We start from the raw sequence: 23,412 nt of genomic DNA, 5'->3' as shown, positions 1-23,412 counted from the left end.
GATGAATTGAAGCAAACTGTGTTGTTCCATCTGAAAGGGTTGGTTTGGGTTTTCAGAGATCCTAAAGAGTTTCTACGTCATGGGAGAGGTTTAGAACGTAGGCTCTGGGAGAAGATTCTAGAAGGAGCGAATGAGCAAAGTTGTAAATGGAGGAAGGAACCAGTGTGTTTATAGGTCAGGGAAGCCCTCAGTCAGGCCATCTCGGAGGCCGGGAGAGAGGCCCACCCGGGAAGATGGGAGGAGGTGCAGCTCGCGCCCTCCCCTCTGTGCTGGTCACAGTCCCTCCATCCTGGCCTCCTGGGGCACACAGTAGGGGTTGATCAGAGCCTCCCTGGATCAAAGCAGATGTTCCTTTTTAGCTAAGAGGTCTTTGCCAAGCCTCTCCCTAACTGCCCCAAACCCTGATAAAGCCTATAATGTCTCATTCAAGCTGGTTTGCAAATCCATTTTTTGCTGAGACACTTTTGGGACTAACGCAGCCCCCATAGGGCCACTGATTTTTCATGGCGAGGCTTGGCAGCTGCCGGGCAGTCTGGCTTGGACGCCATGGCTGCTGGGGAGCGCCCTGCCCTCCGACTCACATGTGCTTGAGCAGATGCTCCACGCACTGCACCAGGACGATCCCGTCGAACGGGGAGTGCTCGCACACCACGCCGCAGGTGCCGTCCCGGCCCACCACAAACTGCAAGAAGGAAGAGACGTGAGCGGGCCTCTGGAGGAGTCAGCATTTCAAAGCTGCCCGTGGCTCCAGGCCCGGTGTCCCTGCCTCTTAAGGACACCAGAGAGCATTATCTCCTGAAAAGAACACTGCACGCAGCTACCAGGGCTGAGGATGTGGGCGTCTCATTCTCACCTTCAGTGTGGGCACTGAACTGCGGGACTCCTTTCCCAGAAATGCTCTAGGCGGGGATGGCGCGGCCTGAAGCTCCCTGGCTAAAGTGTCCCAGAGACCCCTAGGAGGCTGCACACTCTCCGAGGTCCTGGGCAGGTTCCCTCGGCATCCCTTAGCCCTGTTTCCCCTTCACAGTGGGCGGCAGGGCCACGATCCTGTACTGCACTGTACCAGGGTGTGCCTGGGGGCCCCTGTGTGCCTGGGCACCACTGATTTTATTCCCAGGATCTAGATGTGTCCATGCATAGCAGGTGCTCGATGATTTTGTTAGATGACCAAATGAAAGATAATCCAATCTGGACAGTGCAGAGATTCCTAGGGAGAAATAAAGCCACCCCTCATGGGAGTGAAGAAGGGTGTGCTGAGGGCGCCCCATCAACTGCTCCTGGGCTTCATGTCAGGGACCCAGGTTCCAGCTGGGGCTGCGGCCCGCCGGCTGGGAGAGCACCCACAGGCACCCAGCTCTCCAGCTTAGGCCTAGCTCTCCTTACATGCCTCCCCCAGGCTGGCTCACAGGACTGGTATGAGGATTAGAGAGGAGGTACAGGAAAGGACCGTGGGAACTGACTTGTGATTTTTTTCATGAACTTACAAAAGCTGAATTTAGCTGACGTGGAAAAGGGACATACTTAATGCACAAAAGTACTGGGAGAAAATAAGAGAGTTGACTCTTAAAGCATCACCCAAATAAAGTCGGGCCACCTTGCAGCTCAGCCAGCACAGCCTCACACTCAGAGCTAGCCTGCCAGCCCTAACCAGCCAAGCAAACAAACTCTTGAGACCTTTACGGACCCCCGGCCAGGCGCACAGCACACAGCACTACCGGAGCGCACAATCTCCGGCGACTCCCCGGTCACTCACGGAGCTGTCAGCTGCCCAAATCTTTGCTCCCATTCTTTAAACTTCCCATAGTTTCTCTCAAGCCTGCAGGCTCTTCTCTGGATCCCCCAGTGTCCCCTGCTTTCTGTCCTGTGAAAGCCCCCAGTCCTCTCGATTCCCGTCCATGAAGCCAGCTCACCCGATAACCTGTCCTGCCCAAAGGTGAGTACGGTCACCACGTGGGGCAGGGAGGGGAGGACCGTGCCCACTCACACGAGTGCTTTTCTGTCCCTGTCACTAAAAGCATGGGAGGCAAGCAGAGCCTTTTCAAAACTACCAAGCCTCACTATGTTTCGGGTCCTGCACATCCGCCACATCGCCTCGCTCCACAGCTGCTCCGTGGAAGGTTACACGCCATTAGCGCTGCTGGTGAGGCAGCCGGCAGCCGGCACAGACCAGGGAGGCGGCAGAGCCATCAGCGCCGGTGACAAGGGGACATGCCGAAGGCGGGGCGCAGGGAGAGCCAAGCAGCCTGGGCTCACTGTGCGGGCGAGGCTAACCCAAAGCACAGACCCGCTGCTGCCTCCTAAGGTCCCTGTGGAGGTGGCTTTAGCAACAAGCCCGACTAGATTCAGGGCTGGCAGCTGGGTGTAAAGGGTGTCAGAACAGGAGTGAGTGCCCATCTGCAAGAGCGCTTTCCTCCAGGCCAAAGTGAGTGTCTCCTTTCTGAGCTGATGTCATATCAGTAAAAAAAAAAAAAAAAAAAAGAATTGCTTTATTTTATGACTTTTCTTCTGCGGAGGTGCTGGGCTGCCCTACCTCCCAGGGATGGAGGGAGATGTGTCCAAATGGCCAGGCCAGGGTGACAGAAACAGAAAAGCTGACATCTCAGGTGTGTGTGATTCTTGTTGAACGTGTTGAGGATTTGTTCAGTGGGAGCCCCTGGCATGCCCCCACCTCACAGTGTGTGATGGGCAATGGGGAGTGAGACCCAGGTCTGACCCAGGAGCCCCTGCCTGGCACAAGCTCCAGGAAGGTCACCGAGCTTGAGTGGGGTTTGCCCACTTGCTCCTGGAAAGAGTCGTGGCCAGTCCAGGGATGACACCAATGTCACACCTCCAACCCCTCAGCTCCCTGGGCCCCACATGCAGCATCCTGGGCAGCAGAGGCCAGCGAGTGAGTCTGCCCGACCTGAGCAGTGCTGACTCAGGCCACTGGCCACTCTCAGGGAAGGCTCACCTGCAGGGACTTGTCGTACCAGCGGTTGGCCCCATTCTTGCCGCAGCCTCCGCCGTGAAGGAGCTGGAGCGCCCTGTTGGTGTCACTGGGCTCGCAGCCCCCAGGGGCGTCCAGGCACACCAGGCAGACGCAGCGCTCGATCATGTCCAGCGAGTCCCGGTTGGTGGAGTCTGCAGGGTGACCAAGCAAGGCCTTATCACTTGTCCCACTCCGGGCCTGAGGTCCCCTCTGTACCGACTCACACACCACAGGCAGACACACATGGACACCCAGATCTTGAGCCAGTCCTGACCCTTCCCCTATCCAGTGCCAGACTGTCCAGAGCTTCTGCACTAACCCCAGGGCCCAGTTCAACCTCAGAGTCCCTCCATCGGTGGCCAGTTCTGCCTCCAGATGTGTGGTCACTGCCCTGCTTGCCAGGATGAAAGGAGCTGGTGTAGGGCCTTCTCCATGGACATTAGACTCTGCTCCAGGGGAGGAGCACCAGCTCCCCCGTTCAGCAGGGCCCACGCTCCGGCACCAGAATGCCGAGCCTGGCACACAAGCATGTTTATTTGTTCTGAACTATGGTTTTCAAATTTAGTTTCCGGAATTTAAAATTAGTCAATTTCATATGAAAATCGGAAGTAAGAGAGCAAGGGTGCTGCTCTCCATGCCCTGCCCTCCAGCAGTTAGCAGATGCAGTGGCAGATGGATGGGCCAGTCTGCCCTAAGCCTGTAACCAGATGAGCCCACTGGGGCCACCTCAGGCCAGTGGAACTCATCAGGACAAACAGATTAAATGCCGCTGAGTTGTGCAGGAGGCGTGTTGCCAAGGGAGCCGAATCCTCCACAAGGGCATCAGGAATGGGGTTCTTCCCGGAACAGGCTAGGCCGGCCAGATGGGCTGTGGGGCTTCCTCCACCAAGCACAGAAGCTTCACAAAGCCTGCCCATGGGGCCAGGGCTGGCCTGCCGTGCCCCTTCTCCCAGGCAGGAGTCTTCATGGTGGTGGCTATGTTCCTCTCCACAGTCCTGCACAGGGTGTGGCATCCGGGCCTGATGGGGAGGCAGCCCGGCACTCAGAGATCCAGGCTTCTGGGCTGGATACTGTACCAGGAGGAGGGTTACCATCACCTCCCCAAGTCCCAGAATATTGCATGTGAGGGAAGGTACAGTGTGTGGTATTTGGAGGCAGAGGGGCTTCAGGGTCAGAGGTTGCCCGTTGCATATTGCAATATCCATTTTCCCTTTGGCCATAGGACACCTGGCTTCAGCTTAGCACAGGACAACCAGAAGTAAAACTGCATTGCCCAGCCTCCTTACAACTAGGGGTAACCACGAGCCTAAATTCTACCAACAAGATCTAAAAACACTGTGACAGCTTCTAAGAAACCTTAAAGACCACTAGCACGCGTTCTAAGCCCTCCTCCCCCCTTCCTTCCATCCTGCTGCCTGGAACACAGGAGTAACAACTGGAGCTCTGGCCTCCACTAGGGACCATGAGAGCGAGGGCCACACCCTTGTAGTGAGATGGAGGAACCCTGGACCCCCTGCATCAGCCCTGGCTCACGGCTGGTACTCACGAAAGAGAAGAGAACCTCTCTATTGTTAAAGCCACTATTATTTTGGGTGGCTATTATTATTGTGGCCATATCTAACCCTAACTCACATGGTTCTTGATGTGGGGCTCACATTCTTACAGCACAGGAATGGGCTGGAGCTAAGAAGCTGTGCCCATGATTTGCCACAGTCCTCTCAGAGTTTAGCCCCTTGGGTTCTGCAGGTATTGACATTCAAGGTCCTTGTCCAGAAGGTTATTTTTTTTGTCGAATCCTGGGGGCCGATGACCCCTCCCAGAGGACAGTCAGCTCCCTCCTTTCTCCCTCTTGTCCTAGCATCAGAGCAGGCACTTGGCTGGCCCTGGTCCTGAGTGCGGGCCCTCCTGTTTCCTGTGCCCCTTGTTCCCGAGCCCAGGAACACAGCCCCCTGCAAGTGCAGCCACCTGCACTCTCAGCTCCTGCCCTTTCCTTCCCACTGGGATCCCAGTAACCACAGAGTCAGGACTCCCCTTTCAGAGCCCAGGCTCAGGAGGCTTCTTTTCTTCCAGAGCCTCAAACCAAGAATCATGCCCACCATCTCTCACAGCCATCGGAATCTGCCTTCCTGAAGACCAGGGAATATGTGGGAGCAGGTGCAGCTCCCACTTGCTTCCATCCTCAGGCTCAAGGTCTCCTCACAGGCTCTCTTCACCAGCCCAGCCCTGCCTGTGGGCTGGAACCAAGCCCAGCAGCCCCTTCCCCAGGCAGTGGGAGGCTGATGGTGCCAGTGGGAAACCACACCAGGGATGTGCCTGTCCTTTCTTCTGTCGAGCTGGGAACGTGGAGTGGTCATAGCTGAGGTCCTGTCTGCTCCTCCTTACTCTTGGCCTTGTCCTAGCCTCTCTGGCTGCTCCCTCACTCAGGCATGGGGCAAGTCCCCTGCTGGTGCTGTCGGCCTCTATGAGGCATCCTAAGACCCTCCCTTTGGCCTCCTCAACTCCTGCTGGGCACGAGGATGCTAAGGCCACCTGTGCTGTTCTCTGTTCTGCCCAGGTGATTCCTCCAGGTTCATGAGAAGTTTCCACATGTCCCAACCATCCCCTTCCTCCTACTTTTTGAAAGTTCTGGGTGAAGGGGCCATTGCTCAGAGAAGAACTTCTACTCTGAGAAGGAAGGTGACCAGCAAACCCATTCTCTGCCATTCATCCTCCTTCCTGTCTGGAATAATGAGGATTTGGGGAGCACTCTCAGGATGTCTCTTGATCCCTATGGGGCTACGATGATTCATCACCTTCCACAGGGCCTCTTAGGCTCTCCTGCCTCAGTCTCATGAACTTCAAAGCTCTGAGCCCTGCCTTGAGGAGCTAAAGATAAGTTTGAGAGCCGTGGCCTTGCCTTCCCTCTGCTCCTTAAGTGTGGTGGCGTCACTGTGTCACCTCTTCAACCTGAAACAGCTCCTCCTGCCCACCAGGTAGAATCCAAACTTCTAAACTCAGCTCTTGGGCTCCAGGGCTAACCTCTGCTGCCCCCAGGCTCAACTCCCTTGGCTCTTTGCATGGACTTCACACTGACCCCTGCCACGACCTAGACACCTGTGCACATGTATCCTCTCACCGCTGGGAAAGTTGTCCCAGGATGGGGCCCTCCTCCCACGCTGCCTATCAAAGCTCTGCTCGTAGACCCCTCCCAGCTTCCCAGTCCTCTAACAGTGCTGGCCTTGTGTCCGGGCATAGTGGGAGCAGCCCAGAGTTTCTGCCCTCAAGGACTCCTCACACCTGGAGCCACCTGCTCAATGCAGATGAGGAACCTCTGCTCTGTCCACCAGGCCAGCCTCACAGAGCACCTGAGCCAGGGCTGGTCCAATTCCCTCCATACCAATTGTCTCCTACCACACAGCACATGGCTTTACAGTGTATGACCCTGCCACTGTCCCCAGACATCCAAGCTTCAAGCAGTCACTGCCAGTCCAGCCCCAGAAGCCTGATCTGGTTCTCTCCCCCATCTGTGAGCTTGCAGAGGGTGCAGCCTGGGCCTCTAGCTCAGGCAGGCAATGTCCATGGCTGGCAATGGACCTTACAGTGCTCGATCAGGTAAGGTTGAGACCTGTGTGCACAGCTCAGAGAGGGAGCCCAGAGGAGCCCAGCTGGCCAACAGGAAGGTCCATGGCTCCTGGAGGGTCAGAAAACCACTACTTTGGGGGGAATGGAGCTTCATGGCAGGGGTGAAGGACGGGAAGGAGATAGGAAGGGATTCATGATCATTTGCAAGGCTCCAAGCTCCACCCTTCTCTGCTCCAGTAGGAGTCCTGACCAGTAACCATGGGGCTTGGCCCTGCACCATGTGGGTGGAGCTGTGGTGAAAGGCAGGTAGAGTTTTTGTGAGGCTGCAAGGACACAGTGCAGTGATGCTGTTAGGTAACCTCTTGTGAGCACCTGCTGTGTGAGGCATCAATCAAGCACTCATACAGATGACTATTGAATAGGTGCATTGTCATCACCACACACAGTGAGGAACAGAGGAGCTGCGTGTTTTATCTATAGTCACCCAGTAAATGGAAGGCACCGACCTTGATCCAAACCTAATGCCAAGGCTGGGAGCAGATCATCAAGGACCAAATGGCAGTATTGGGAATGTGAACTTCATCTAGCACTAGCAGGGAGCCACCGAAGGATCCCGGCAGAGGTTGATGTGGTCAGAGAGAGTCTAGGTTGCCTAGCAGCTTGGGAAGACATGGGCCTGGGGGCCAGAAAAGGAGCTACTAGCAGCCCAGTGCTGCCCACCTTAGCCCTGTTGGCCATGTCTCAGTGAGCTCTGAGAACCCAGGTCTGGTATCTGTCAAAACAGAGGATTCCTTAGGAACAGCTCCGAGGCCAGGGTAGAGTGGGAAGGCGGCAGATCCTAAGAATTCCACAGGAGTCCAGCTGAGAGGACTAGGGAGCAGGCCTGACAGAACCCCTGAGTAGGAAAGTGGAGGCTTGGCACACTCCTTCCCAGCTAGGCAGCAAAAAAACCCAGTTTCCCAGGCATCAGTGCCTCACTCTCCTCCAGACAGGAGAGAGGGACTCCTGGGAGGGGCTGAGCCATCACTCCCCAGCATGCTGGCTGTGCAGGGCCTTGGAGCTCAGCACCAACCAACAGGAACCAGGTCCTGGCTCATTAGACAGAGTGAAATGGGAGTAGGACAGCCGAGTGGGGATGCCAGGTGGCCTTGCAAATGAACTTCCTGCATACAAGGAGCTGATCGGTCAAATGCTGACAAGTTTATCGTGTCAGGCAGAAAATAAACTATAGCCAAACTCATCCACCATGACTGGCCCAAATGTGTTGGAAACATAGAGCAGTGGGCTGGAGGCACACAGCAGGGGCCGTTTGTCTTGTGACATCGTTATCGAGCTCACGGAGGCTCATTTAATGTGGTAAATCAATCTTCCTCAAGGAGCCCCTGCTTAATAGTGAGAAGTTGGAGTTGAGTAATAGGAGGAGCTTGCTCTGCCACCCATGCCTGGGGAGTTGACAGCTTTGGTGATGTAGAAATTCCAGAGGCCACAGGGCCTTGGACGTAGAAAGCTTACAGACCGTGACCAAGGTGACCAAAGAGAAAATCGACATGGCACCTCTACCTTTGGACGTCTGCATTTCTCTCAGGTGCTGTACACACACACACATACACAGCCCTCTCTGACACACTTGTTTGCTCTGATCTATGCCCTGGGAAGTTGGCCCGAGTCAGAGTCATATGTTCTAGGGAGATGGAGGCACCTGGCACCTTCTCAGAGGCTTAGCTTCTAAACCATTGTCAGCCCCATCTGAGCATCTTTCCTCCCCAGATGAAGGGATCTTATCTCCCTTGGGAGGGAAATCTGCCATTACACATCCCATATACTTCTCTACTCTATGGCTTATGGGGGAATCTTTATGCTCCCCATCCCCAGAGGTTATGAGAATTCTAAGAAATGTATCTCTTGCCCAATTAAACCTGGTTTTTGCAAATCAGAACTCCTTTGACTTGAGTTACAAATGTCTTTTTAAAAAGCTCAAGAAGGAGGAACTTCTGCTTCTAGGAAAATCAAGTGGACTTTTCCCTATTCCTCCCACTACACTTAAAACAAACATAGAAGACTCTGAAAGATGGAAAGAGGAAGGCAGAGCGACTAAGAACCTTAGGACTCAAGGAAAACATGGTAGTGGGTTTCCTGGCTGTTATGGACTGAATTATGTCCCCTCCCTTCATCCCCACATTTATGTGTTGAAGCCCTACCCCCAATGTGACTGTATTTAGAGACAAGGCTATTAAAGAGTTCATTAAGGTTATATGAGGACATAATGGTGGGGCCCTAAACCAATATGCCTGCTGTCCTTCTAAAAAGAGGAAAAGACACCAGGAATGTATGTGTAAAGAGTAAAGGCCATCGGAACATGCTGTGAGATGGTAGTCATCTGCAAGCCAGAGAGAGTGGCCACAGGAGAAACCAACCCTGCCAACATCTTGATCTTGGACTTCTAGCTTCCAAAACTATGAGAAATAAATTTCTGTTATTTAAGCCACTGAGTCTTTAGGTTTTCTGTTTTAGAAAACTTCAGGTTTGGAGCTGAAGTAGCCAGCAACATAAAAGCACAAAGTGTGTACAAAAAACAAACAAACAAAAAACACCCCAAAAACCTCCCGGATGAAAAACCTGCTCTCTTTAGCTAAAGAACTAGGTAAGGGACAGGCTAGCAAGACAGAAAACTTTTAGATAACAACCTACACCTCTCCCCACCTCCATGCCAGCAAAGAGAAAGTGGAGAGCCTAGACTTCTAGCATCACTGGTCTGTAATGAGGCATCTCATCTTGGGTGGTTTCAGAGAAGGCATGGTCTCAGATGGAAGTTGGGACTTTCATTACCACAGTTACCCCCCACTTGGCATCAGTAGAGACCATGTGGGGAGATCAAATTCCTAACCTCCCACCAGTAGCAAAGAGTACCCTCCCCTGGGGTGTGAATATAGACTACATGAAGAACCTGAGCTTCCACACCCCCTTCCTGTAACAAGGAAGCACCCACCCACCACTGCCCTGGCTGGAGCAGTGTCAGAAGATGCCAACTAAAACAAAAGGTTTAAATGTGGTCCACAGTCTCAGAACATAATATATCCAGGTTTCAATAAAAAATCACTTGTCATACCAAGAACAAGGGAAATCTCAAATTGAATTAAAAAAGACAATCAGTAGATGCCAACACTGAGATGAAAGAAATGTTAGAATTATTTGACAAATATTTTTAAATTAGCCATCATAAACAAAAACAATTGTGGGCACATTTGAGACTAATGAAAACAACAACAACAACAACAAAACAACAGCAAAGAATAAAAAATACGAAGGAGATCCAAGGTGGTGGTGGAGTAGATTGAAGTTACACTCACCTACTCCCAGGACTAAACTGGAATTACAACCAAAATATAGAGCACTCAACCTGAACAACCAACTGAAGACTAGCTGAACAGAAGTCTTATAACCAAAGGTATACAGAAGAAGCCACATAGAGACTGATAAGAAAGGTGGAGACCCAAACAAGGCTGGCCCTGCTCCCACTGGTGGCAGCTGAGATTTGAGAGGGATATCTCAGCTGCAAAACTTCCCCTTAAGGAGCATGGGGTCTCAACCCCACATCAGGCTCCCTAGTCTAGAGTACTAGAGCCAGGAGAGGCTCCCATACAACATTTGACTGTGAAAACCATTGGGGAGTCTGTCTGCCAGGGAGAGAGAGTCTGTTAGAGACGCAGGCACCCACCCTCTTAAAGGTCCAACACACAGCGAACTACAGTCACGTGAGCAGAGACTGGGGTTGGTGGCTCTGGGGACAGAGCTGAAAGGACACCTGCCAGAATCCCTGTGCTGAGTCCCTCTCCCACATAGCAGATGCCATCTTTCTTGGGTGGAGCATTCCCCTCCTTATGGCATCAGCATGAAGGAAGGCAATATTCCCACCCTCTGGACTCCTTGTTGCCCGACACAGCCAAGCTCACACTCTGAGGAGGAGTCAGCTGCCCGATGTAGAGGTCTCAGCAGACTTAGGGGTCGTCAGTAACTGAGTTGTGTGGCTCTGGGGCAGGAGCCATTCCCCCCACCTTCGTATGAGCCTGACTGGTGCCTCTCCCTCACAGAAGATCCAATAGAGCCACCCTCTGGGCTACTGGAAGACCCACCTTCCCAACTCTTGGTGACCCTCCCCTGCCAAGTTCTGACCCTAAAGAAAGTTGAGGCAGAATCTGAGACAGACTGAGTTGTGTGGATGTGAGGCAGGGGCCATGCCCATGTCACAGTCTGACTGGTGCCTCCTCCTCACAGGATATCCACTAGCCCTACCCTCCTGATTCCTGATGGCCCTTTCCTACTGAGCTCAAATTTTCCAGGAGGTCCCATCAGAATCTTGGACAGACTGAGTTGTGTGGCTCTAGGACAGGGACCATTTTCCCCTCACATACCCATCTGGTACAAAGCTCTCCCTTTACGCAGGCAAATCTTGGTCTGTTTGGCCTGATAAACTCTGCTAGCCTTGCCCTGATGACTCCATGAGACCCTGACCCACCACACTTGGGCACTTGGTGGGTGACAGTTAGACTTGTTATACCTTGGGACTTTTGCTGAATGGCCTCAGACCCCAGCACTGGCATCAAGTTTGAACTTGTATCAATCTGGTGAACACTACTTGCCACTACCTGGTGACTCACTAAGAACCCACCTCATACAAATCTAGTACAGCCAGGGGCTCTTTAAGTGACTGAACCTAACAGGCAGCTGGCAAGATGAGGCAGGCAAAGGCAGATCTTGGGGTGCCTTGGGCCTTTTGCTTACCTGCCCCTGGGCTCAGTACTGGTGGAAGGCAGCCTTGGTGTGCAACTTGATCTTTTCCACACATAGCTAGGCCCAGGAGAGGTAGTCAAAAACTGTGGATCGCCTTGTAGTTCCTAACAGTTTGCCCAGGGCCAGTCATAGGCCGCATCTGACAATGACATGCACCAGAGTCCCTCCCAAGAAACCCCCAAACCATCACACTCAGTTGCCAGCTTCAGACAACATCAGAACAGGATCCAATTAGCTTCACAAGCAGAATATCCAAAGGAAGATCTTGGCAGGAACCAGACCCTGCTGAGGTGAATTCTGCTTCATGTGCTCAGTACCTGCACAAGAGCTTATACACTGTAGTCAGGGCCGATCTTCAGAGTCAGCCAGCCTGAGGGTTGACTACACGTGTGAATGGAAATCAAGACCCAATTACAACAGGAGGGCTCACAAAACCAACAGAAGGGACATTCCTAGATCACTTAACTCAACTGGGTCCCATAGGACACCTACTACATAAGGCTACCCTACCAAGACTAGGAGACAGAGCAGATCTACCTAATACATAGAATCAAACACAGAGGCAGCCAAAATAGGGAGACAAAAAACATACCCCCAAAAAACAGAAAAAATCTCCAGAAAAGGAGATAAATGAAATGGAGGCAAACAATTTACCAGATATAGAGTTTTTTAAAAAATGGTTATAGGGATGCTCAAGAAACTTAGTGAGAACTTCAAAAGCATGTAAAAGAACACAGAAACCATAAAAAAAGAACCAGTCAGAAATGAAGAATAAAATAGACAAAATGAAGAATACACTAAAAGAAATAAACAGTAGGTTAGATGAAACAGGGGTTGAATCAGCTGTTTGGTAGACATGGTAGGAAAAAACACCCAATCAGAGCTGCAAAAAGAAAAAGAATTTTATAAAATGAGGATAGTTTAAGGGACCTTTAGGACAACATGAAGCACAACAACATCCACATTATAGGGGTACCAGGAGGCAAAGAGAGAGAGCAAGGGATTGAGAACCTATGTGAAGAACTAATGACTAAAAACTTCCCTAACCTGTTGAAACAAAAAGACATACAAGTCCAGGAAGCACAGAGAATCCCAAACAAGATTAACCCAAAACGGCCCACAGCAAGACACATCATAATGAAAATTACAAAGGTTAAAGACAAAGAGAAAATCTTAAAAGCAACAAGAAAAAGAGACTAAGTTCCCTACAAGGGAGTTCCCATAAGACTGTCAGCTGATGTCTCAACAGAAACATTTCAGGCCAGAAGGGACTGGCAAAAAATATTTAAAGTGATGAAAGCAAGGACCCACTACCAAAACTACTTTACCCAGCAAGGCTTTAATTTAATATTGAAGGAGAAATAAAGAGCTTCCCAGAAAAGAAAAAGCTAAATGAATTAACTACCACCAAACCACTATTAGAAGAAATGTTAAAGGGTCTTCTTGAAGCTGAAGACAATGAAGAAGAAGAAGACAAGGAGGAGGAGGAAGGGGAGGATGAGCATAGTTATAAAGAATAAAATGGCAAGAATTATGTTCCTATCAACAATCAATTTAAATGTAAATGGCTTAAGTGCTCCAATCAAAACAGATAGGGTAGCTGAATAGATAAAAAAACAAGATCCATATATGCTGTTTACAAGAGACCCACCTCAGAATAAAAGATACACACAAAGTAAAGGGAAGGAAAAAAATATTTCATGCAAATAAAAATGAAAAAAAGTTGGGGTAGCAATACTTATATATGACAAAATAGACTCTAAAACAAAGGCTATAATAATAGACAAAGAAGGACTCTACATAATGACAAAGGTATCAATCCAGTAAGAGGACATAAACCTTGTAAACATTTACGCATCCAACACAGGAGCACCTAAATATATAAATCAAATCTTGATGGATATAAAGGGAGGGATTGACAGTAATAGAGGCATAGTAGGAGATTTTCACACCTCATTAGCATCAATGGATAGATCTACAGACAGAAATTCAATAAAGAAATAGCTACCTTCAATGACACACTAGATTAGATGGCTTTCATTGATATCTTCAGAGTATTTCACCCCAAAGCAGGAGAATATACATTATTTTCAAGTGAACATGAATCATTTTCTGGAACAAAACACATATTAGGTCACAAAACAAGTCTCAATAAATTTTAAGAAGATTGAAATCTTATTAAGCATCTTCTCTGATCATAATGGTATGAAACTAAAAATCAATCACAAGAAAAAAACTGAAAAGCACACAAACACATGGAGGCTAAATAGCATGTTACTAAACAATGAATGGGTTAATAATGAGATCAAGGAAGACATCAAAAGATACCTTGAAACAAATGAAAATGAGAACACAACAACCCAAAATCTATGAGACACAGAGAAAGCAGTCCTAAGAGGGAAATTCATAGCATTATAGGCCTACCTGAAGAAGCAAAAAAAATCTCAAATAAACAATCTAACTTTACACTTAAAGGAGCTAGAAAAAGAACAACAAACAAACCCCAAAGTGAGTAGAAGAAAGGAAATAATGAAGATCAGAGCAGAACTAAACAAAATAGTGTCTAAGAAAACAATGCAAAAGATCAATGAAACCAAGATCTGGTTCTTTGTAAAGACAAGATTGATAAACCTATAACCAGACTCATGGAGAGAGAGAGAATCCAAATACATAAAATCAGAAATGAAAAATGTGAAGTAACAACTGACTCATAGATACAGAGAAACAGACTCATGGATACAGAGAACAGACTGATAGCCGTCAGAAGAGAGAGAGTTTGAGGGACTGGGTGATGAAAAAGGTGAAGGGATTAAGAAAAAAACTCATAGACACAAACAACAGCATGGTGATTTCCCGGGGGAAAGGGAGAGTGTGGGAGGTATAAGAGGGTAAAGGGAAATAAATGGTGATGGAAGGAGACTGGACATGGGGTGGTGAACACACAATACAATATACAGATGATGTGTTATAGAATTGTACACCTGAAACATATATAATTTTGTTAACCAATGTCACCCCAATAAATTCAATAAAAAATAAAAATAAATTTTAAAAAGAGAGTAAGAGAGGTCTTGGACATTTTGTGCCTGAAGTGTCTGTGGAACATGCAGAGATCTCCAGGAGTCAGTTGATGTGTGGGTCTGAAGCTCAGGAGGGGAGATCAAGATGAAAGAGAGGATTGGAGAGACACTGGCATTTTGTGGTAACTGACACCTGCAGTGAATCAGATGGCTCCCCCGGAAAAAGACTGAGGAGGTGAAAACACAGGTACTGAATCTGAGGGAACGCCACACAGGAGCCCGGAAGAAGAATAGGCCATGAAAACTGAGAAGTTATCTGAAAGGTAAAAATAAAGTTAGCAACCTACATGAAACATGTAGCTCTTCACTTATGGAAAATAAATAGAATAAAAAAGCAGAGATGTTTTAAGAAGACCAAGGGCATAATGGTAAGAACTAAGTCAATCAAAACCGAATGCGGAAAAAACAAAATCACAGCAAATAATGTCACAAAAACCTTCCTTTGATTCCAGTGAGTGTGTTTGTATGTGTGGGGGAAGAGAGAGACAGAGAGAGAGAGAAGAAAACTGTTTAAAGTAAAACTGACTCCAGTTACAAGGAGTCATCAAAGAACAAGAAAGAATTCTCAACAATCAAAACTTGACTGCTGAATTGTGAAAATCAAAATTCTCAACTGAAAAAAAACCCACACCTTTCAATTGAAGGGCTGAAATAAAATGGACATATAAAAAAATTTGTACACATCTCCTAGAACATGAGAAAGGATAGAGACTGCCTAGTATACCTGGGAGATCCCAAAAATACTGAGTCTTCTTTCCTGAGCATTTAAAATGCTGTAGTTACAGAGTCCAGTCCAAGATGGCAAGAGAGGAGGCTCCGGAATTCACCTCCTGCAACAGACACGTTGAATCTACAGAAATAGCAAAGCCATTCCTTCCGAAAGAAGTCCAGAATCTAGCTGAGTGACTCCTGCTTAATGGGTAAATGAGAGAATACCCACATCAAAATGGGTAGAAAACACTGAGACACGACCCCACTCTACATCCCAACCCCTGTACAGCATCATACAATCAGAAGTGAATTCCCAGCTCCAAGCTTATGTTTGAGGAGCAAAGGCTCCAGTGCAATAACCGCGGATCAGGTAGAACAGGGCCAAGGGGGATAAGTGGTGATGGAGGAGACTTGACTTGGGGTGGTGAGCACACAATACAATATACAGATGATGTGTTACAGAATTGTACACCTGAAACCTATATGATTTTATTAACCAATATCACCCCAATAAATTCAATAAAATTTTTTTGAAAGATAAAAAGTAAAGATAATAAATGATAATTTTAGAATTAAGAAATATAATAGCCAATATGAACATGTCAGTGGATGGGCTCACCAGCAGAATGTAGGGGGCAGAGAAAAGAATACGTGAACTTGGAGAGAAAGCAATAGAAATTAGCCAACCTGAACACAAAATATACTATTAAAAAACAACAGAGCCTAAGGGATCTGTGGGACAAAAGATCTAACAGGACAGGAAAGTGCTAATAGAAATAATAGCTGGAAACTTCCCAGATTGGGCAAAAGGTATAAATCTAAAGATTCAAGAAGCTCACTAATATCAAAAGAATAAATTCAAAGAAATCCACACCACCTGGCCAGCATGGCTCAGCAGTTGAGCATCGACCTAAGATCCAGGAGATCACTGTTCAATTCCCGGTCAGGGCACATGCCTGGGTTATGGGCTCGATCCCCAGTGGGGGACAGCCAATCAATGACTGTCTCTCATCATTGATGTTTCTATCTCTCTATCCCTCTCCCTTCCTGTCTCTGAAATCAATAAAGACATATTAAAAAACAAAAAACAAAAACAAAGAAATCTACACCAACGCATATTAAAGTCAAACTTCTGAAAACTAAAGACAAAGAAAAAAAGTCTTGAGAGCAGAAAGAGAACTGACACTTTACTTGTAGAGAAAAACAAAAACAATTCAAATTATAACATATTTCTCATCAGAAACCATGAAGGCTGGTGGGAAGTGGTGGGACCATTCTCAAGTGCTGAAAGGAAAGAAGCATCACCCCAGAATTCTACATCCAGCACAGTACCCTCCAGGAATAAAGGGACATAAAAATGCTAAGAGAATTTCTCACCAGCAATCTTAGTAAACAAATTTTCATTCTTTTTTTGAGTTTTTAAAATTATATTTCACTGTTGAAGCAAAAAATATAACACTGCCAAATGTGGTTTTAAATTTATATTAGAGGAAATATTTAACACAATTGCAATATAAATGGAGGACAGTAAAGGGAGGCAAAGCGTGGTAAACTTTCTACACTTCACTAGAAGTAACAACATTTTAACACCAGTAGACTATGAAAAATTATATGTAAACTAAAACCTGTAGAAACCACTGAAAAAAGCTATACACACAGATACACTGAAAACACCGCAGATAAATGTAAATTGAGTTCTAAAAAATGTTCAGGTAACCCACAGGAAGGCAGGGAAAAGAAAGCAAGAACTGAAAGAGAAAACAAAATAATAAAATGCCAGCATTAAACCCCAGCATGTCAATAATTACATTGACAGAAATTGACAAAGTAGATTAAAAGCATGCCCCAGGTATATGCTATCTACAAGAAACTCACATAAAAAATAATGATATAGGTTGGTTGAAAGTAAAAGAAAGGAAAAAAGATGTATCAAGCAAACATTAATCAAAAGAAAGCAAGAGTGGTTATATTAATATTAAATTAAGTAAACTTCAGAGCAAAGAAAATTACCACAGGTATTACATGTAAAAAAATACCAAGAAGATGTAACACTTCTAAATGTGTATACATCAAACACACCGCAAACATGTGAAGCAAAAACTGACAGGACTGAAGGGAGAAATAGACAAATCTACAATTGCATTTGGAGACCTCAGAACTCTCTCGATAATTGATGGAAAACTAGACAGAAAGTCAGCAAGGATATGGAAAAACTCCACAACACAATCGATCACCAACATCTAATTGGCATTTATAGAACACTCCACACAACAACAGCAGAACACACATTCTTTTCAAGTTCCCATGGAATACATATGCCAGGGCAGACCATATCCTAAGCCATAAAACACCCTTAACAAATGGAAAGGAACTGAGATCCTACCAAATGTGTTCTCTGGCCGCTGGAATCAAAGTAAAAATAAATAGTAGAAAAAGTTCCAAATATTTGAAAACTCAACAACACTCTTCCAAATAACCCGTGGGTCAGAGGGGAAGTCTTAAAGAAAGTTTTCTAAAAATGGAAATGAATGAAAATAAATCGCACCCTGTTGAAATTAGTGAGGCACAGCTGACACATTGTTGAGAGAAAGAGGGACACACAAATGTTGACATCAGACAAGAGGGAGAGTCTCGTATGAATAATATGAGCTCTGGCCTCAAGAACCCAGGAAAAGAAGACAAAATAAACACAAAGTGGGCAGGAGGAAGGAAATCGATGACACAGGAAACAAAACGAACAAAAAATAGAAAATCAGTGAGAAGAAAGCTGGTTCCTTTAAAAGATCAATCAAACTTCTAGCAAGTCTCACAACAAAAACAAATGAGAGAAAAGACAAATCTGGATAAAAGAGCTATCGTTATAGACCCTGCACACATTGAAAGATACTCAGGAAACACGCTGAACAACTCTACCGGCATAAATTTGACAACTTAACTGAAATGGACCAGTCCTTTGAAGAGTATAAACTACTATAATACACCAAATATAAAATATAAAATTTGGACAATTCTATAACTATTAAGGAAATTGGATTTGTAAGTTTAAAACTTCCAAAAAAGAAATTTTCAGGCCCAGATGGTTGCACTGGAGAATTCTACCAAACATTTAAGGAAGAATTAACACCAGTATACACAATTTCTTTCAGATATTATAAGAGGAGGAAACACTTCCCGATTCAGTTTATGAACCCAGTGTCACCCTGACACTAAAACAAGACAAAGTACACACACACACACCACTATGGACCAGTAATCCTCATGAATATAGATGCAAAAATACTAAGCAATATATAAGCAAATAGAATTAAGCAACATATAAAAAGAGTTATACTCCATGACTAAGTGGGCCTTGTTCCAGGGACCCAAGGCTAATTCAATATTAGAGAACCCATCAATGTAATCCATCATATTAACAGACCATAAAAAAATCCTTGATTATATCAACTGAGGCAGTGAAAGTATTTGACAGACTTCAATATCTACTCATGATGAGATCGCAGACAACTGGGAATAGATGGGAACTTTCTCAACTTCATAAAGAGCATCTATAGAAAAGCCTTTAGCTGACATCATACTTAAAGGTGAAAGACTGCGTGCTTGCCCCCTGAGATCAGGAACAAGAAAGGATACCACCAACATTTGCCAACGCTGTTCAACATAGTGCCAGAAGTTCTGGCCAATGCAATAAGGCAAGAAAAGGGAATAGGAGGGATACAGATCAGAAAGGGGAAAAACTCCTACCCCTATGTTCACATGACATGATTGTTTATGTAGAAAATTCTAGGGAATCTACCAAAAAAACTCAACTCTCCTACAACTAATAAATGAGTTCAACAAGTTTGCAGGATACAAGATAAACATATGGAAATCAATTGTATGTGACAAACACGTGAACACCAAAATTAAAAATACAATGCCTTTTACAATCAAAACAAATGAAACATTTTGGTGTAAATCTAGCAAGATTGTATAGGAGTTGTATGCTGAAACTACAAAATACTAATGAAATAAATCAAAGAAGGTCTAAGTAAAGGGAGAGATACACTGTGTTCAGTTATCAGAAGACTCAACAGAGAAGATGTCAATCCTCCCAAATTTATACACAGATTCAACAGAACTCCCATCAAAATCCCAGCAAGACTTTTTATATATATATAGACAAGATTATTCTAAAGTCTATGTAGAAAGGTAAAGGAGCTAGAATAGCTAAAACAATTACAAAAAAGAACAAAGCTGGAGAAATCAGTATATCCAATTTCAAGAAGTTATACAGCTACATAACCAAGAATATGTGGTACTGGCAGAGAGCTCAATACATGGACCAATGAAAGAAAATAGAAAAACCTCAAATAAACCCACATAAATATCCCCAACTGATTTGTGTAAAGGTGTAAAGGTAATTCATTGAAGAAAGGAGGGCCTTTCCAACAAATGTTGCTAGAGCAATCATACACCCATAGGCAAAAAAATAAATACACAAATAAAAAGCCTGGACATAAGTCTCACAATTTGTAGAAAACTAATTCAAAATGGATCATCAATTTAAATGTACAATGTAATATTTTAAACTTTTAGGAAAAATAAAAAAGAAAAGCGCTGGGATCTAAGGCTAGGCAAAGAATCCCTAAACTTGACACCACAAGGAGAACCATAAAAAGGAAATTTGATAAGTTGAACTTCATCAAAATTAAAACATTTGCTCAGTGAAACATTCTATTAGGAAGATGAGGAGATAAGCTACAGATTAGGAGAAAATATAAAACCACATATCCAATAAAGGGTTAGTAAGGAATATATAAACAACTCTTAGAACTCACAGTCAAACAAACAAATAGACAAGAACCCAAACAACCCAATTAGTTAATGAACAAAAGACGTGAAACAATATTTCACCAAAAAGGATATACAGGTGGAAATCAGCACGTGAAGACATTCAGCGCCGTCAATCATTAGGAGAAACGTAAATTAAAGCTACAATAAGATATCGATACAGACCTAACAGAACGGCTGAAATAAAAAACAGCAACAAACCAAATGCTGGTGACACGGAAAAAGTGACCGGCTCGTCTGCCGCTGAGGGGCATGTGAAATCGTGCAGCCACTCTGGAAACATGTCAGCAGTTTCGTCAAAAAATTAACATGCAGGTATCACATGACCTAGCAATTTTATTCCTGGGCATTTTTCCCGAAATAAATACTTATGATTACACAAAAACCTATACATATACGTTCATAGCAGCTTTATCTGTAACAGTCAAAATGAAGGAAGAACGAGACCTCCTTCAGCGTGCGAATGGTCACATCGCCTCTGTGCTGCATTTGTACCTGGGCTGCTTGAAAAGGAGCGAAGTGCTACACACACAACCTGATGCACCTCCCAAGAACGATGCTGGGTGAAGAAAAAGCCGGTCTCAGAAGGTTAGACGGTTTAATTCCATCTATGGAACGTTCTTGAAATCGTACAGGTTAGCGGTTGCCCGGAGCTAAGGAGGGGAGGGGGCGGGAGGAAGTGGGTGTGGCTATAAAGGGTCACACTTGGGGTCTTTGTGGGAATAGAAAAGACTGTCCTATATCTTAACTGCCTCAGTGTGGGCATCTGGTCCTGACGTTGTACTAGAGTTTGGCAAAATGTTAGCACTGGGTGGGGAAAGGGTACAGTCAAGATTATTTCTTACAAGTGCACGTGCATCTGCAATTATCTCCAAATATGTTTACAGTAATTTAATTTAAAAAAAAAGAACTCAAGAGCCAAGAATCCTCCTTCCTCTGTGTTCTAACCACACTTCCCACAAAAGCAGGTGTGAGGAGCTACCCTACTTCTGGAATCAGGGGAGAGGTGGCTAGTAAAGAAAGGTAGGAGATACCAAAACCAAAAACATCCCCCAGCTGCCTTCTACCCCAAATACCCCTGTGCCGCCCAGAATTTCATAGAAAGTGAGGGCCAGGAAGACGGCAACCAGGGCAAAATGAAAGAAGAGAAGTGTCTGTAGCCCATGCACACAGGGCATGTGGTATGTGGGGGACCTGAGGGAAGCAGAAGAGCACCCCAGAGTTAATAAAGGTTAGGGTTCCACCAAAGGTCAGGCCATTCAGCCTAGAGCCATGGGCCACTGTCACTGACTGCATGGACAGTGCCCATTCAACAGATGCCTAGTTTCAGTTTACCAGATTTTTCCAGAGAGGTTGCTTCCCCAAATCTAATAAAACTTATCATTTAGCAAACGCCCTCTGTGTGCCAGGCACCAGACCACTGCTTTGCAGCTGAGCCGTCCTTGGTCCTGTCCACAGGGAGGGGCTGCCATCTTCATATCCTAATCTAAGGAGCCAGGTTCCAGGGGACAACGGGGACGTCAGGTTAAGGCCAGCCCTCTTGCCCTAGACCACGGGCCTCTTCCTGGCTGGATGCTCTGGTCCATGAAAGTCTTCATGCATCCACTGTGGGAAGGAGGCATTGGTTCAAGCCTCACCTCCCCCCAAGAAAGAAAACAGCATTCGGCCTCAAGAGCCCAGGAGGTATTTCTGGGGCAATTAAATCAGAGAAGCTGTTAATGTGTAATTGGTTTTAAAATCAGCAGACTCGCTTATCTCTGGATGACAATATTTAAATAGTAAACGCCCCATCCCGAGTGGTTCTTGTAAACTGTGACAGAGGCCTTCTGCAGAGGCAGCCACCTCCTGTCAGCTCCCTCCTGGAAAGCAGTGCCTCAGCTCTGATTGGCTGCTGGGGATAAATATTTACGGGTCTGTGTAAACGGAGGAGTCTGTTGGCAGGATCTCCACAGCAGCACCCAGGAAAGCCAGCAGGTGGGGGCCGGGGGCTCTCCGAGCTGGCTATCCTTTTCATATAAATTGACAAGTGCTGTAGTCTTCCAGACTCAGGGCCGAGTGTCTAATTAAATTTCCAAACCAGGATAACAGTGTTGGCTCCTCCTGGGTTCAGAAAGCCACAGCTTGCTGGGGAAGAAGGTCCTGAGAGGATATGAACATTCCTCCTGAGGCCCTAAATCTTATGCCTGCCTGCCAGGCCCTGCAGATCTCAGACTTGGGACACAGATGCCTGTGGGCCAGTCCTAGCTCCTCAGCTGACACCTCTAAGGGTGGAGTTCCCTCAGCCTGTGGGGGACACAGCCTCTTCCGTTCCATGGGGATGAAATACCCCTCATGGGCTATAGTGAGGACCTAAAGCAACAAGGGACAGAAAGTGCCCAGGACAGGGCCCAACATCAAGGGGAACGTCCACGCACAGAAGCAGCTCACATTTGAGCAAGGGGGTCGCAACCCAGGCTGCACATGATGGTGCTTAAAACGCAGATTCCTGGGCCTCACCTTGTCCCATTGGAAAACCACTGGGACTGAAGGATCTGTTCTATGGTCTTTTTTTTTTTTTTTTTTTAAGGAGCTCACTAGAGAACCCTGACGTCACTGGCTGACCCCAGTAACATGAATGTCAGTTGGCATGAGTTTCAAGACTCAGTTGGCAGAGGAAGCCCTCCTGGGCTACAGTGGGCAGAGAGGTAAGGCCCCCAAATGCCCTCAGAACTCATTTTGAAGATACTCCTTTGGTTTTATCCTGTCCACTCATGTTCTAACAATTGTCTTTAGCCCTGTCTCCCTAAAAAAGACTGAAGTGATGGTGCTGGTGGGGCTTGTAGCCCTGACCCCCCACAACAGCTCCCAGCATTGGCTGCGGGTGACCAGGCTACCAATGGCAGTGACAACACACACAGGGTTGTGTACTGCACTCCTAGCGAGCTCTGTGAGAAGCGCGGTGGGAGGGGCTGCAGAGGCGTGGGAATACCGGCCGGAGGGGGGGCATGGGCTTTGTAGCAGGCACCTGGCCCCACTGATCGCGGGCTGTGCCATGGTGGTATCACTAGACCTCTGTGAGCTCTGCCCTTTCAATGGCGTAGCAGGGAGGCTGGGCTAGGAGCCTGGGGTCTCACAGAGGGAGCCAGCCTGGCAGGGGGTGGGGTGGGCCACCTTTTTTCTTGAGAAGAGAGGGTTAATGACATCAATTGCCCGGCTGGGCCTCAGTTGACCCTATGAGAGTTTAGGGGCAGGTTTCACTTGATCTCAGCTTGGTGGGACCTCCTGCAGAACAACAGCTGCCTGGGCCCACAGCCACAGGCACTGGTCTCTGCCCAGTCCCAGGAAGGGAGGTGGAGATCTTGGGCCTTCAGCAGAGATGCCCTGAAAAACACCCACACCGTGGTGTTAGTTGTGATACTGCTATGGGCTGGAAAGATGTCCCCCTCCCCATAACCACAGCCAGGCAGGCATTCCTGGAACGAGGAGAGAGTAGCT

At 46.7% G+C, this 23,412-nt stretch overlaps 1 protein-coding gene across 1 annotated transcript in view; it reads right to left on the bottom strand.

Annotated features, from left to right (window-relative positions):
* Positions 1–23,412, bottom strand: part of CHAT (choline O-acetyltransferase) — a 53,485-nt gene that overhangs the window by 13,771 nt on the left and 16,302 nt on the right. The window contains exons 8-9 of the mRNA XM_087824113.1: positions 2,951–3,120; positions 582–682 (exon numbers count right to left, since the gene is read on the bottom strand). Of these exons, the coding sequence (XP_087680239.1) occupies positions 582–682; positions 2,951–3,120 (271 nt within the window). The remainder of the gene's footprint in view (positions 1–581; positions 683–2,950; positions 3,121–23,412) is intronic.

This window comes from Miniopterus natalensis, chromosome 14 (assembly GCF_054644295.1).
Source record: "Miniopterus natalensis isolate mMinNat1 chromosome 14, mMinNat1.hap1, whole genome shotgun sequence".
Classification (NCBI taxonomy): Eukaryota; Metazoa; Chordata; class Mammalia; order Chiroptera; family Miniopteridae; genus Miniopterus; species Miniopterus natalensis.
Note: the sequence above shows the minus strand (reverse complement) of the source record. Positions and strands in the feature narration are given on the sequence as shown.